Source organism: Centroberyx gerrardi, chromosome 23, assembly GCF_048128805.1.
Source record: "Centroberyx gerrardi isolate f3 chromosome 23, fCenGer3.hap1.cur.20231027, whole genome shotgun sequence".
Lineage (NCBI taxonomy): Eukaryota > Metazoa > Chordata > Actinopteri > Beryciformes > Berycidae > Centroberyx > Centroberyx gerrardi.
The window spans coordinates 11,604,230-11,616,872 of NC_136019.1; the positions used below are offsets into that span (position 1 = coordinate 11,604,230).

The 12,643-nt window shown below is 41.8% G+C and overlaps 1 protein-coding gene across 2 annotated transcripts; it reads right to left on the reverse strand.

Annotated features, from left to right (window-relative positions):
* Nucleotides 1–2,287: 2,287 nt before the first annotated feature.
* On the reverse strand, nucleotides 2,288–11,068 carry LOC139911325 (uncharacterized). Of its 2 annotated transcripts, XM_078291622.1 has the most exons (10): nucleotides 10,977–11,068; nucleotides 6,723–6,839; nucleotides 5,764–5,825; nucleotides 5,327–5,666; nucleotides 5,065–5,129; nucleotides 4,668–4,852; nucleotides 3,561–3,949; nucleotides 3,123–3,184; nucleotides 2,877–3,025; nucleotides 2,288–2,781 (listed from the first exon to the last, which is right to left on the reverse strand). In XM_078291622.1, exons 2-10 carry the CDS (start codon nucleotides 6,735–6,737, stop codon nucleotides 2,693–2,695), a joined length of 1,356 nt encoding a protein of 451 aa, XP_078147748.1. In that variant the 5' UTR covers nucleotides 6,738–6,839; nucleotides 10,977–11,068; the 3' UTR covers nucleotides 2,288–2,692. The 2 variants fall into 2 exon arrangements, with proteins under 2 accessions (XP_078147748.1, XP_078147747.1); XM_078291621.1 differs by lacking the exon at nucleotides 10,977–11,068 and having other exon boundaries at nucleotides 6,723–6,858.
* Between the last annotated feature and the right edge of the window lie 1,575 nt (nucleotides 11,069–12,643).

Sequence of the window (12,643 nt, forward strand, 5' to 3'; positions counted from 1 at the left end):
AGCACTGCAACACTGCTACTAGCTAAAATGCCAAATCTCAATAATTTATCCAGCCATTTATTCTTTTTGGCTATGTATAGCCCAGTTTTAGACCAAGCAATAGATACATAATTACATATTGAAACGATGCATAAACAGCTGTAAATATCAAAAACATGCACCAGAGAAGTCCATATGTGCAAGATAATGTTTATTTTTGTCATATACCCCAGAAGACATAGTCTAAACCCCATAGCCTCATTTTAGCTGAGGCGTTTATAACCATTTAGAAAAAAAAAATTTGCTCTGTGGGTAAGAAATCCAATGTGCTACTGCTTCTTGATTTTTCGCACTAAAGCTAAAGTGATCATGCCACGTCAGAAGTGATTTCACTGAAACAGTTCAGCCGGTCATCATGCCCACCACACACCAGACATGCCTTCTCTGGTTGATGATTACTGTTGAGTTGGGAAGTCTCGTTCTTTAAACTCTCTCAGGCTGTCTGAATATGTCTGAGTATTTGATTCACCCACGCAAAAATGAGAATCTCTCTTTCTTACATTGTCGTACATTCTGCTCCTTTCAGCTGAAGTCCACATATGTAACACATCACCTTCTTATCTAGTTAAGATAATAATAATGATACGGTGACATAAATTCCTTGATCGCCTGAACAGATTTACATATTCCGCATGCATGTGAGGTAGCAAGAACACCAGTGTGCTCGTTGTTCTTTTTTAAGTTGGTGTGGGTTTTTTTTCTGTAAAAGTATGCCGCCGTATAGTCTGTCTCACTGGTATTTATTTCCTTTATGGCTTAGTTTTGATTCACTAATGAGCTGGATCATTTCCTCATTTTCAAACATGTTTGTGCCAAGTTTGTGCAACTGGACAAACCTGATTCACTGACACTAAGGTAACAGAAGTGGCTACTATGGAAAAAAAAAAGAATTCTACTTGTTTCTATGACGAGGCAGGATTTGGTTGTCTGTATACATCATTAATACATATAATTTCAGCTTTTTTCTTTCAAACTTCTGGCCTTGAATACGCCACCATCCAGTTTGCTTGTCTGACCCCCCCCCCCCACACACACACACACACACACACACACACACCCTCCGCAAAGTTACAAAGTTAGACAGACTTTTTTAAAAGAAATTTATATTCTGCTCATCATGAAGATCTACTATTTCTTACATAAAGTATACAGAATTATAATGTGAGCTCACAGAATACACTTATGTATGACAGTGTAAATATATGTATAAATAAGCAAATTGACTGGATAATCATACAGGACATTGTTCTGATATCATACATTTCTTAATTACGATGGCTTTTGACTTACAGTATATCTGACTCACTGGGTTTTGCACATTTCTCTATCTATTGGTAAACATGGAGGAATTCATGTATGCACACACTTATCTTCAGAGGCAGTGGAGGTGTGACCCATCTAACTTTGTTAATGTGAACTAAATGATCTTTGATTAAAGCCCCAATCCATAATCACAGTATTATGCTCCTGCAGCTGCTACAAGGACTGAATGTATGTGAAACCTAAACATGAATTTCACATGCATTTTGAGACTATATAAAGGTGTTCATGTTTATGTTAAACAGAGCTGTATGTTGAGTAATCGTGGGTTAGGCAAGCTGTGAAAGAGCTATTTCCATATTCCAAGACAAACTCCCCAAGGATCTGTGTGACTGGATCTGACATTTGGGTTGGGTAATGTATACATTAACCATTTGATAGACAAATGTGGTCTAGAGTTACACAAAAAGTCATGGGCCATGATAACTATAAGATAAACTATAAAATATAAGGATACATTGTTGCTCAAGCATTCACACTGCAGCGATATCTGTGATCAGTTCCTCAGCAAACGAAGCGTCACTGCAGGGAGCGACTGAATCCTCCCCGCCCCCTTCTTTCTTACAACTTTAATTTGATTGGTTGAAAATGTTTTATCTTTGCCTCTGCATCCAAAATAATCACTCTGAGATCGAGCCAAAAATATAGTTATCGTTTTGGATGTTTTTATAGTTATCGTTGTAGTGGGAACACAGATATTGTATTTACTTAGAACAATTTAAATCTTTTTATAGTTGTGGTTATATTTATAGTTTTCATTCTAGATGTGAATTGGCCTTTAAAGTCAATCATTCTAAAGTTATTTAGTTCTAAATGTTGCTATAGCACATGGTATTCAATGAGGCAAATTGTATATATATTGTACATAGTGCAATTATTTTGGATGGACTATCTGGATATCCCACAGTTCAAATGATTTAAATAATCATATTATTGTACTTTTATTTCTAGTATTGCCATATTATTTTCTTTTCATTGGACCAGGTGCTTAAAGCTGGCTGCATCCTGGATTGAGCTCATTCTGTCCTCTTGGTCCATCCCACAGTGCAACGTGTGTTCAGTGTTTTCCAACTGGCGTTCCAAGGCGTATGCTGTCATTTGCACAGTTGGATAGTGACTGAAATCAAACCAGGAAGCCATCCTCTGAATGTGCCTGCTCCATTGTCCTTAATGTGTCTGGCCATTACAATTTAGAATTTAATATCTGGAAGTTATTCCCAAGCCATCAATGCTTGAGACCCTCACAAATCTCGTATTTTTAATGACAACAAAGTCCTTTCTCATACCAGTGACGGTGGCCATTGTCCTTTGACATTTATGTCTCCGCTGACACTTATTGCTGGTTTGACAGTAGCCATGACAACGCCACCAAGAAGGATGCAGTGAGGAGACTGATCTTATGGCTTACTCCACTTGAAACCTCTGTAAATGAAGAAAGAAGAAAAAGAAACATGTATTTAAAAAAAGGGTGGTAAGTTTTTGCACTTTTTGATCAGGTAGTACTCAATATTGCTTACGCGTGCCATCCACAGAAACAGAGTTGGGGTCAATGTTGAAGGCTGTAATGCTTGAAGCTGCATTGATCAAAACATTTCCAATCTGGGTAGCATTAGGAACAGATGAGGCCGCGAAAGTAACGTCCATGTCATTGACGATTGATCCATTTCTGCAAATGGAATTACAGAAAAAAATATTGTTTCAATCATCATGACTTTCTGGCCATTATTCGTTCATTCTAGCAAAGCTGAACATCAACAAATTACCTGAATGACACCACTGTCAAGGAGTTGAAGGAGGAGAACGCTGCTCTGTAAAAAGGCTCAAGCTGCAGGAATAAAAGCAAGTTGTAAGCATATTTATGTTGGCTATATCTTAATGTTTTTTCCATAGTCTTTTTAATTATACTATTTAACTTTCACATTATTTACTTACACTATTTCATTTCCTTCTTTTCATAATTTTCTTTATTAGTTCTTTATTGACTACCACAGTAAAATTACAGAAGGGGAAGTGCACTGAGAGTGTATCTTTGTCCTTTTATATATAGTGATGGAGGGATGATTTTTAATTTTTTCTTTGAAACCCCAGCAACTGGAATCAAATCTATATTTTCAATCCTTTGAGCAATGAATGACCTGATCTCTTTGATATCAGAATACAATAGATGCTACCACAGGCTTCATTTTAAGTGGGAGACTTACCTCTGTTCTTATCAGTGTGGCTCGAGTTCCAAAAGCTGAAGATGATGAATCCAGCAGATCACTTGTAAATGTCTCAGCAGATGAGAAACTGACCCGCCTCGAAGTGAGTGCTACTGTAGTTGTAGCTGTAGTTGTAGTTGCAGCAGCTGTGGTGGCAGCAGGTGTGGTTGCAGCAGCTGTAGTGGCAGCAGCTGTAGTGGCAGCAGCTGTGGTGGCAGCAGGTGTGGTTGCAGCAGCTGTGGTGGCAGCAGCTGTAGTTGCAGCAGCTGTAGTGGCAGCAGCTGTAGTTGCAGCAGCTGTGGTGGCAGCAGCTGTAGTGGCAGCAGCTGTAGTTGCAGCAGCTGTGGTTGCAGCAGCAGTGGTTGCTGTAGTTCCATTGTTTGAAAATGCTGTGAAATTTTTTTTCAAGAATAAATTAGTAATAGCTTGCCCTTACATTGTGAGGATATCAATAATGCATTGTACTCTCATGTCCAAGGCAAAAAGATGTCTGATGTCATATAGACCTTGATGCCAGTTCCACAGTGCTGCACGCTGCATCAAAACAATACTGAGGAAGAGAATTGGTTTTGCAAACTAGGAAGCGTCTTATCTAATTCTGAGTTTGCTAGTGTCAAGAATCTTGAAGTTAGTCACAAGCTAGTGACAAGCCGTTCTACTAAATGGCTGTTCTTGAGAAATTCTGTTATTCATTAACTTTTCACTGCCATAGTGTTTGAGTGATGTTTCTGTAATTTCTTTATTGTTACGTGGTTACTGTGTTTTTATGTGTGGTGTTGTTGTTTGTGATGGATTTTGTTGCAAACCAAATTGCCCTCTGGGATTATAATAAAGACTAAACTGAACTGAAGCAAATTCATTGAATGCAAGATATTTTACAGAATAGCTAATCCTGCCACACATTGAGCTGTTGAAATGGTGTGGTGAACTGTATAATACTGAACAGTGTGACAGATGTCTTTTTGTATCTGGTCCCTAAGCTACGTCCATTTCACATTTACCAGCATAGTTTTGTTCCCAACTTTTCAGTTCAGGCAATTATTTAAAATTCTGTTTCAAATAATGAGTGGAGTGAAATTTAGCCTCATGTGTTAACTGTTAACTTACCTATTACTTGGAGGGAGTTGGGCTCAATAGTGAGGTTGAAGGTATTGTTGGGGTTATTCACAGCTTCTCTCACAGCCTCTATAATGGTATCACTCTGTGGGATAGCTTCAACTGGAGTAGTCCTATTGAACTCAATCCCCACATTTGCTTCAGTGTTATTAGTTTGTGTTCTGGCTCCAGCAGCGCTGCATCACAAATGCCAATATCATAAAGTCAAGAGTCAAATTATGAAAATAATAAATTATATTGATAACTTCTTCAAATATGTAACTTATAGGTGACGTACAGATATAGCTAACTTATTCATTATCCACATAGAAACATATATTTACTTATGACAGGCATGTTAGCTAATGTCAGACAGAGACTTTAAAACAAGGTAGAATTTGAAGTTTACCTAAATGATATAACGAAGCTGCGGACGAAGAGAGCACCAAATCTTTCACTGAAGATTATATCATACTGTAAGAAGAAAAATGCAAAAATTAGACATATTGAGTGGATTTCAAATACAATATTCTCCAAATGAAATCAAATGGAATGGTAAATTTCATGTGAAATTGCATCCGCATTAGAATGATTTGTTTTTCAGTTGCAATGAACAGTGTAATGATTTGCTTAACAAAACAACACCAACAAAACAATGAAATTATTCTTACCACACGAACAACTGTCACTGCAAGATCTCTGAATTGTTGGCTCATGGGGTTACTGAGTTCTGATGTGAACGGAACTGCCAAGGTTGATCTGAGAACTGCAACTGGTGCAGGAGCTGTTGTAACTGCAGCTGTGGTGGCAGCAGCTGTGGTGGCAGCAGCTGTGGTGGCAGCGGCTGTAGTTGCACCAGCAAGCGTGCCATCCACAGAAACAGTGTTGGTGTCAATGTTGAAGGCTGTAATGCTTGAAGCTGCATTGATCAAAACATTTCCAATCTGGGCAGCATTAGGAACAGATGAGGCCGCGAAAGTAACGTCCACGTCACTGATGATTGATCCATTTCTGCAAATGGAATTACAGAAAAAAATATTGTTTCAATCATCATGACTTTCTGGCCATTATTCGTTCATTCTAGCAAAGCTGAACATCAACAAATTACCTGAATGACACCACTGTCAAGGAGTTGAAGGAGGAGAACGCTGCTCTGTAAAGAGGCTCAAGCTGCAGGAATAAAAGCAGGTTGTAAGCATATTTATGTTGGCTATATTCTTAATGTTTTTTCCTTAGTCTTTTTAATTTTAAGTCTTTTTAATTATACTATTTCATTTTCACATTGTTTAATTACACTATTCCATTTCCTTCTTTTCATAATTTTCTTTATTAGTTCTTTATTGACTACCACAGTAAAATTACAGAAGGGGAAGTGCACTGAGTGTATCTTTGTCCTTTTATATATAGTGATAGAGGGATGATTTTTAATTTTTCCTTTGAAACCTCAGCAACTGGAATCAAATGCCATCCCATAAGAGACACAGGCATTCCACTGTATGATCCAGCATTGTGAAGCAGAAAACAACCTATACCCATTAAGGCGTACTGAAAAGACCAAGTATAAGACTACCTAGCAAGAACGGTAAAAGTGGAATTAGGCTTGGAAAAAAATGGGCAATTCTGAAACCTGAATATATTGAAAATGTCTTGCTAATAGTTTTTGCCAGTGAAACAATATAGCCCAAAGTGAATAGAGAGGGTGAATGCTATTGCAAACTAGATTGAAATTTGATTTGAAATTTTATACTGTCACATACATTTCTTGAATTTCCACTCCATTTAGATTGGTGTAGACTTAACACCAAAATCCCAAATAAATGTATTTTGACACTGACAAAAATGATTGTTGGAAGATGAGTACATCATGAATGAAATTAAAAGAAGGCTTATTGTAGAATATTAGGTAGTTATTAGATATCTTAAGACTTAGATCTTATCTACTAAAAAAACATTATTAGGATACAGCAATCTATATTTTCAATCATTTGAGCAATGAATGACCTGATCTCTCTGATACCAGAATACAATAGATGCTACCACAGGCTTCATTTTAAGTGGGAGACTTACCTCTGTTCTTATCATTGTGGCTCGAATTCCAAAAGCTGAAGATGTTGAATCCAGCAGTTCACTTGTAAATGTCTCAGCAGATGAGAAACTGACCCGCCTCAAAGTGAGTGCTACTGTAGCTGTAGTTGCAGCGGCTGTAGTGGCAGCGGCTGTAGTAGCAGCCGCTGTTGTAACTGCAGATGTGGTAGTTGTTGATGCTCCAGTTGTTGACGCTCCAGTTGTTGACCCAACATTTGTAGTTGATCCACCAGTTGTGGTTGACCCACCAGTTGTGGTTGACCCACCAGTTGTGGTTGAGCCTCCAGTTGTTGTTGAGCCACCAGTTGTTGTTGACCCACTAGTTGTTGTTGATGCACCAGTTGTTGTTGATGCACCGGTTGTTGTTAATGCACCGGTTGTTGTTGATCCACTGGTTGTTGTTGAGCCTCCAGTTGTTGTTGATCCACCAGTTGTCGTTGATCCACCAGTTGTTGTTGACCCACCGGTTGTTGTTGATCCACCGGTTGTGGTTGACCCACTAGTTGTGGTTGACCCACCAGTTGTGGTTGAGCCTCCAGTTGTTGTTGAGCCACCAATTGTTGTTGACCCACTAGTTGCTGTTGATGCACCGGTTGTTGTTGAGCCTCCAGTTGTTGTTGATCCACCAGTTGTTGTTGATCCACCAGTTGTCGTTGACCCACCAGTTGTCGTTGACCCACCGGTTGTTGTTGATCCACCAGTTGTGGTTGACCCACCAGTTGTGGTTGAGCCTCCAGTTGTGGTTGAGCCACCAGTTGTTGTTGAGCCTCCAGTTGTTGTTGAGCCACCAGTTGTTGTTGACCCACTAGTTGTTGTTGATCCACTGGTTGTTGTTGAGCCTCCAGTTGTTGTTGATCCACCAGTTGTTGTTGATCCACCAGTTGTCATTGACCCACCAGTTGTGGTTGACCCACCAGTTGTCGTTGACCCACCAGTTGTGGTTGACCCACCAGTTGTCGTTGACCCATCAGTTGTCGTTGAGCCTCCAGTTGTTGTTGAGCCACCAGTTGTTGTTGACCCACTAGTTGTTGTTGATGCACCGGTTGTTGTTGAGCCTCCAGTTGTTGTTGATGCACCGGTTGTTGTTGAGCCACCAGTTGTTGTTGACCCACTAGTTGTTGTTGATGCACCGGTTGTTGTTGAGCCTCCAGTTGTTGTTGATGCACCGGTTGTTGTTGAGCCACCAGTTGTTGTTGACCCACTAGTTGTTGTTGATGCACCGGTTGTTGTTGAGCCTCCAGTTGTTGTTGATCCACTGGTTGTTGTTGAGCCTCCAGTTGTTGTTGATCCACCAGTTGTCGTTGACCCACCAGTTGTGGTTGAGCCACCAGTTGTCGTTGAGCCTCCAGTTGTTGTTGACCCACGAGTTGTTGTTGATGCACCGGTTGTTGTTGAGCCTCCAGCTGTTGTTGATGCACCGGTTGTTGTTGATCCACTGGTTGTTGTTGAGCCTCCAGCTGTTGTTGATGCACCGGTTGTTGTTGATCCACTGGTTGTTGTTGAGCCTCCAGTTGTTGTTGATCCACCAGTTGTCGTTGACCCACCAGTTGTTGTTGACCCACCGGTTGTTGTTGATCCACCAGTTGTCATTGACCCACCAGTTGTGGTTGACCCACCAGTTGTGGTTGAGCCACCAGTTGTCCTTGAGCCTCCAGTTGTTGTTGAGCCACCAGTTGTTGTTGACCCACTAGTTGTTGTTGATCCACTGGTTGTTGTTGAGCCTCCAGTTGTTGTTGATCCACCAGTTGTCGTTGATCCACCAGTTGTCGTTGACCCACCGGTTGTTGTTGATCCACCGGCTGTGGTTGACCCACCAGTTGTGGTTGACCCACCAGTTGTGGTTGAGCCTCCAGTTGTTGTTGAGCCACCAGTTGTTGTTGACCCACTAGTTGCTGTTGATGCACCAGTTGTTGTTGAACCTCCAGTTGTTGTTGATCCACCAGTTGTTGTTGATCCACCAGTTGTCGTTGACCCACCGGTTGTTGTTGATCCACCAGTTGTGGTTGACCCACCAGTTGTGGTTGAGCCTCCAGTTGTGGTTGAGCCACCAGTTGTCGTTGAGCCTCCAGTTGTTGTTGACCCACTAGTTGTTGTTGATGCACCGGTTGTTGTTGAGCCTCCAGCTGTTGTTGATGCACCGGTTGTTGTTGATCCACTGGTTGTTGTTGAGCCTCCAGTTGTTGTTGATCCACCAGTTGTAGTTGACCCACCAGTTGTTGTTGACCCACCGGTTGTTGTTGATCCACCAATTGTCGTTGACCCACCAGTTGTGGTTGACCCACCAGTTGTGGTTGAGCCACCAGTTGTCCTTGAGCCTCCAGTTGTTGTTGAGCCACCAGTTGTTGTCGACCCACTAGTTGTTGTTGATGCACCGGTTGTTGTTGAGCCTCCAGTTGTTGTTGACCCACCGGTTGTTGTTGATCCACCAGTTGTGGTTGACCCACCAGTTGTGGTTGAGCCACCAGTTGTCATTGAGCCTCCAGTTGTTGTTGAGCCACCAGTTGTTGTTGACCCACTAGTTGTTGTTGATGCACCGGTTGTTGTTGAGCCTCCAGTTGTTGTTGATGCACCGGTTGTTGTTGATCCACTGGTTGTTGTTGAGCCTCCAGTTGTTGTTGATCCACCAGTTGTCGTTGACCCACCAGTTGTTGTTGACCCACCGGTTGTTGTTGAGCCTCCAGTTGTTGTTGATGCACCGGTTGTTGTTGAGCCACCAGTTGTTGTTGACCCACTAGTTGTTGTTGATGCACCGATTGTTGTTGAGCCTCCAGTTGTTGTTGATCCACTGGTTGTTGTTGAGCCTCCAGTTGTTGTTGATCCACCAGTTGTCGTTGACCCACCAGTTGTGGTTGAGCCACCAGTTGTCGTTGAGCCTCCAGTTGTTGTTGACCCACTAGTTGTTGTTGATGCACCGGTTGTTGTTGAGCCTCCAGCTGTTGTTGAGCCTCCAGTTGTTGTTGATCCACTGGTTGTTGTTGAGCCTCCAGTTGTTGTTGATCCACCAGTTGTCGTTGACCCACCAGTTGTTGTTGACCCACCGGTTGTTGTTGATCCACCAGTTGTCGTTGACCCACCAGTTGTGGTTGACCCACCAGTTGTGGTTGAGCCACCAGTTGTCCTTGAGCCTCCAGTTGTTCTTGAGCCACCAGTTGTTGTTGACCCACTAGTTGTTGTTGATGCACCGGTTGTTGTTGAGCCTCCAGTTGTTGTTGATCCACCAGTTGTTGTTGATCCACCAGTTGTCGTTGATCCACCAGTTGTCGTTGACCCACCGGTTGTTGTTGACCCACCGGTTGTTGTTGATCCACCAGTTGTGGTTGACCCACTAGTTGTGGTTGAGCCACCAGTTGTCATTGAGCCTCCAGTTGTTGTTGAGCCACCAGTTGTTGTTGACCCACTAGTTGTTGTTGATGCACCGGTTGTTGTTGAGCCTCCAGTTGTTGTTGATGCACCGGTTGTTGTTGATTCACTGGTTGTTGTTGAGCCTCCAGTTGTTGATCCACCAGTTGTTGTTGACCCACCGGTTGTTGTTGATCCACCAGTTGTCGTTGACCCACCAGTTGTGGTTGACCCACCAGTTGTGGTTGAGCCACCAGTTGTCGTTGAGCCTCCAGTTGTTGTTGAGCCACCAGTTGTTGTTGACCCACTAGTTGTTGTTGATGCACCGGTTGTTGTTGATCCACCGGTTGTTGTTGAGCCTCCAGTTGTTGTTGATGCACCGGTTGTTGTTGATCCACCGGTTGTTGTTGAGCCTCCAGTTGTTGTTGATCCACCAGTTGTCGTTGATCCACCAGTTGTCGTTGACCCACCAGTTGTCGTTGACCCACCGGTTGTTGTTGATCCACCAGTTGTCGTTGTCCCACCGGTTGTTGTTGAACCTCCAGTTGTTGTTGACCCACCAGTTGTGGTTGAGCCTTCAGTTGTGGTTGACCCAACAGTTGTGGTTGACCCACCAGTTGTAGTTGATCCATCAGTTGTTGTTGAGGCTCCAGTTGTCGTTGATCCATCAGTTGTCGTTGATCCACTAGTTGTTGTTGAGCCTGCAGTTGTTGACCCAGCAGTTGTTGTTGAGCCTTCAGTTGTCGTTGACCCACCAGTTGTGGTTGACCCACCAGTTGTAGTTGATCCATCAGTTGTTGTTGAGGCTCCAGTTGAGGAAGCAGCTGTAGTGGCAGCAGCTGTGGTGGCAGCAGGTGTGGTTGCAGCAGCTGTAGTTGCAGCAGCTGTAGTGGCAGCAGCTGTAGTTGCAGCAGCTGTGGTGGCAGCAGCTGTGGTGGCAGCAGCTGTGGTGGCAGCAGCTGTGGTGGCAGCAGCTGTGGTTGCTGTAGTTCCATTGTTTGAAAATGCTGTGAAATGTTTTTTTCAAGAATAAATTAGTAATAGCTTGCCCTTACATTGTGAGTATATCAATAATGCATTGTACTCTCATGTCCAAGGCAAAAAGATGCCTGATGTCATATAGACCTTGATGCCAGTTCCACAGTGCTGCACGCTGCATCAAAACAATACTGAGGAAGAGAATTGCTTTTGCAAACTAGGAAGCGTCTTATCTAATTCTGAGTTTGCTAGTGTCAAGAATCTTGAAGTTAGTCACAAGCTAGTGGCAAGCCGTTCTACTAAATGGCTGTTCTTGAGAAATTCTGTTATTCATTAACTTTTCACTGCCATAGTGTTTGAGTGATGTTTCTGTAATTTCTTTATTGTTACGTGGTTACTGTGTTTTTATGTGTGGTGTTGTTGTTTGTGATGGATTTTGTTGCAAACCAAATTGCCCTCTGGGATTATAATAAAGACTAAACTGAACTGAAGCAAATTCATTGAATGCAAGATATTTTACAGAATAGCTAATCCTGCCACACATTGAGCTGTTGAAATGGTGTGGTGAACTGTATAATACTGAACAGTGTGACAGATGTCTTTTTGTATCTGGTCCCTAAGCTACGTCCATTTCACATTTACCAGCATAGTTTTGTTCCCAACTTTTCAGTTCAGGCAATTATTTAAAATTCTGTTTCAAATAATGAGTGGAGTGAAATTTAGCCTCATGTGTTAACTGTTAACTTACCTGTTACTTGGAGGGAGTTGGGCTCAATAGGGAGGTTGAAGGTATTGTTGGGGTTATTCACAGCTTCTCTCACAGCCTCTATAATGGTATCACTCTGTGGGATAGCTTCAACTGGAGTAGTCCTATTGAACTCAATCCCCACATTTGCTTCAGTGTTATTAGTTTGTGTTCTGGCTCCAGCAGCGCTGCATCACAAATGCCAATATCATAAAGTCAAGAGTCAAATTATGAAAATAATAAATTATATCGATAACTTCTTCAAATATGTAACTTATAGGTGACGTACAGATATAGCTAACTTATTCATTATCCACATAGAAACATATATTTACTTATGACAGGCATGTTAGCTAATGTCAGACAGAGACTTTAAAACAAGGTAGAATTTGAAGTTTACCTAAATGATATAACGAAGCTGCGGACGAAGACTTCACCAAATGCTTCAATGAAGATTGTATCACACTGTAAGAAGAAAAATGCAAAAATTAGACATATTGAGTGGATTTCAAATACAATATTCTCCAAATGAAATCAAATGGAATGGTAAATTTCAGGTGAAATTGCATCTGCATTAGAATGCTTTGTTTTTCAGTTGCAATGAACAGTGTAATGATTTGCTTAAAAAAAACAACACCAACAAAACAATGAAATTATTCTTACCGCAGTAACAACTATCTCTTCAAGAGCTCTGAATTCTGGGCTCATGGGGTTACTGAGTTCTGATGTGAACAGAACTGCCAAGGTTGATCTGAGAACTGCAACTGGTGCAGGAGCTGTTGTAACTGCAGCTGTGGTGGCAGCAGCTGTGGTTGCTGTAGTTCCATTGTTTGAAAATGCT

What these genes read in the sequence shown, in the direction of transcription:
- LOC139911325 (XM_078291622.1), bottom strand. An exon ending in TTGACAGTGGTGTCATTCAG is followed by an intron (nt 5,667 to 5,763) that starts GTAATTTGTTGA and finishes TTCCATTTGCAG; the next exon opens with AAATGGATCAATCATCAGTG. An exon ending in AGCTTCGTTATATCATTTAG is followed by an intron (nt 4,853 to 5,064) that starts GTAAACTTCAAA and finishes TTTGTGATGCAG; the next exon opens with CGCTGCTGGAGCCAGAACAC.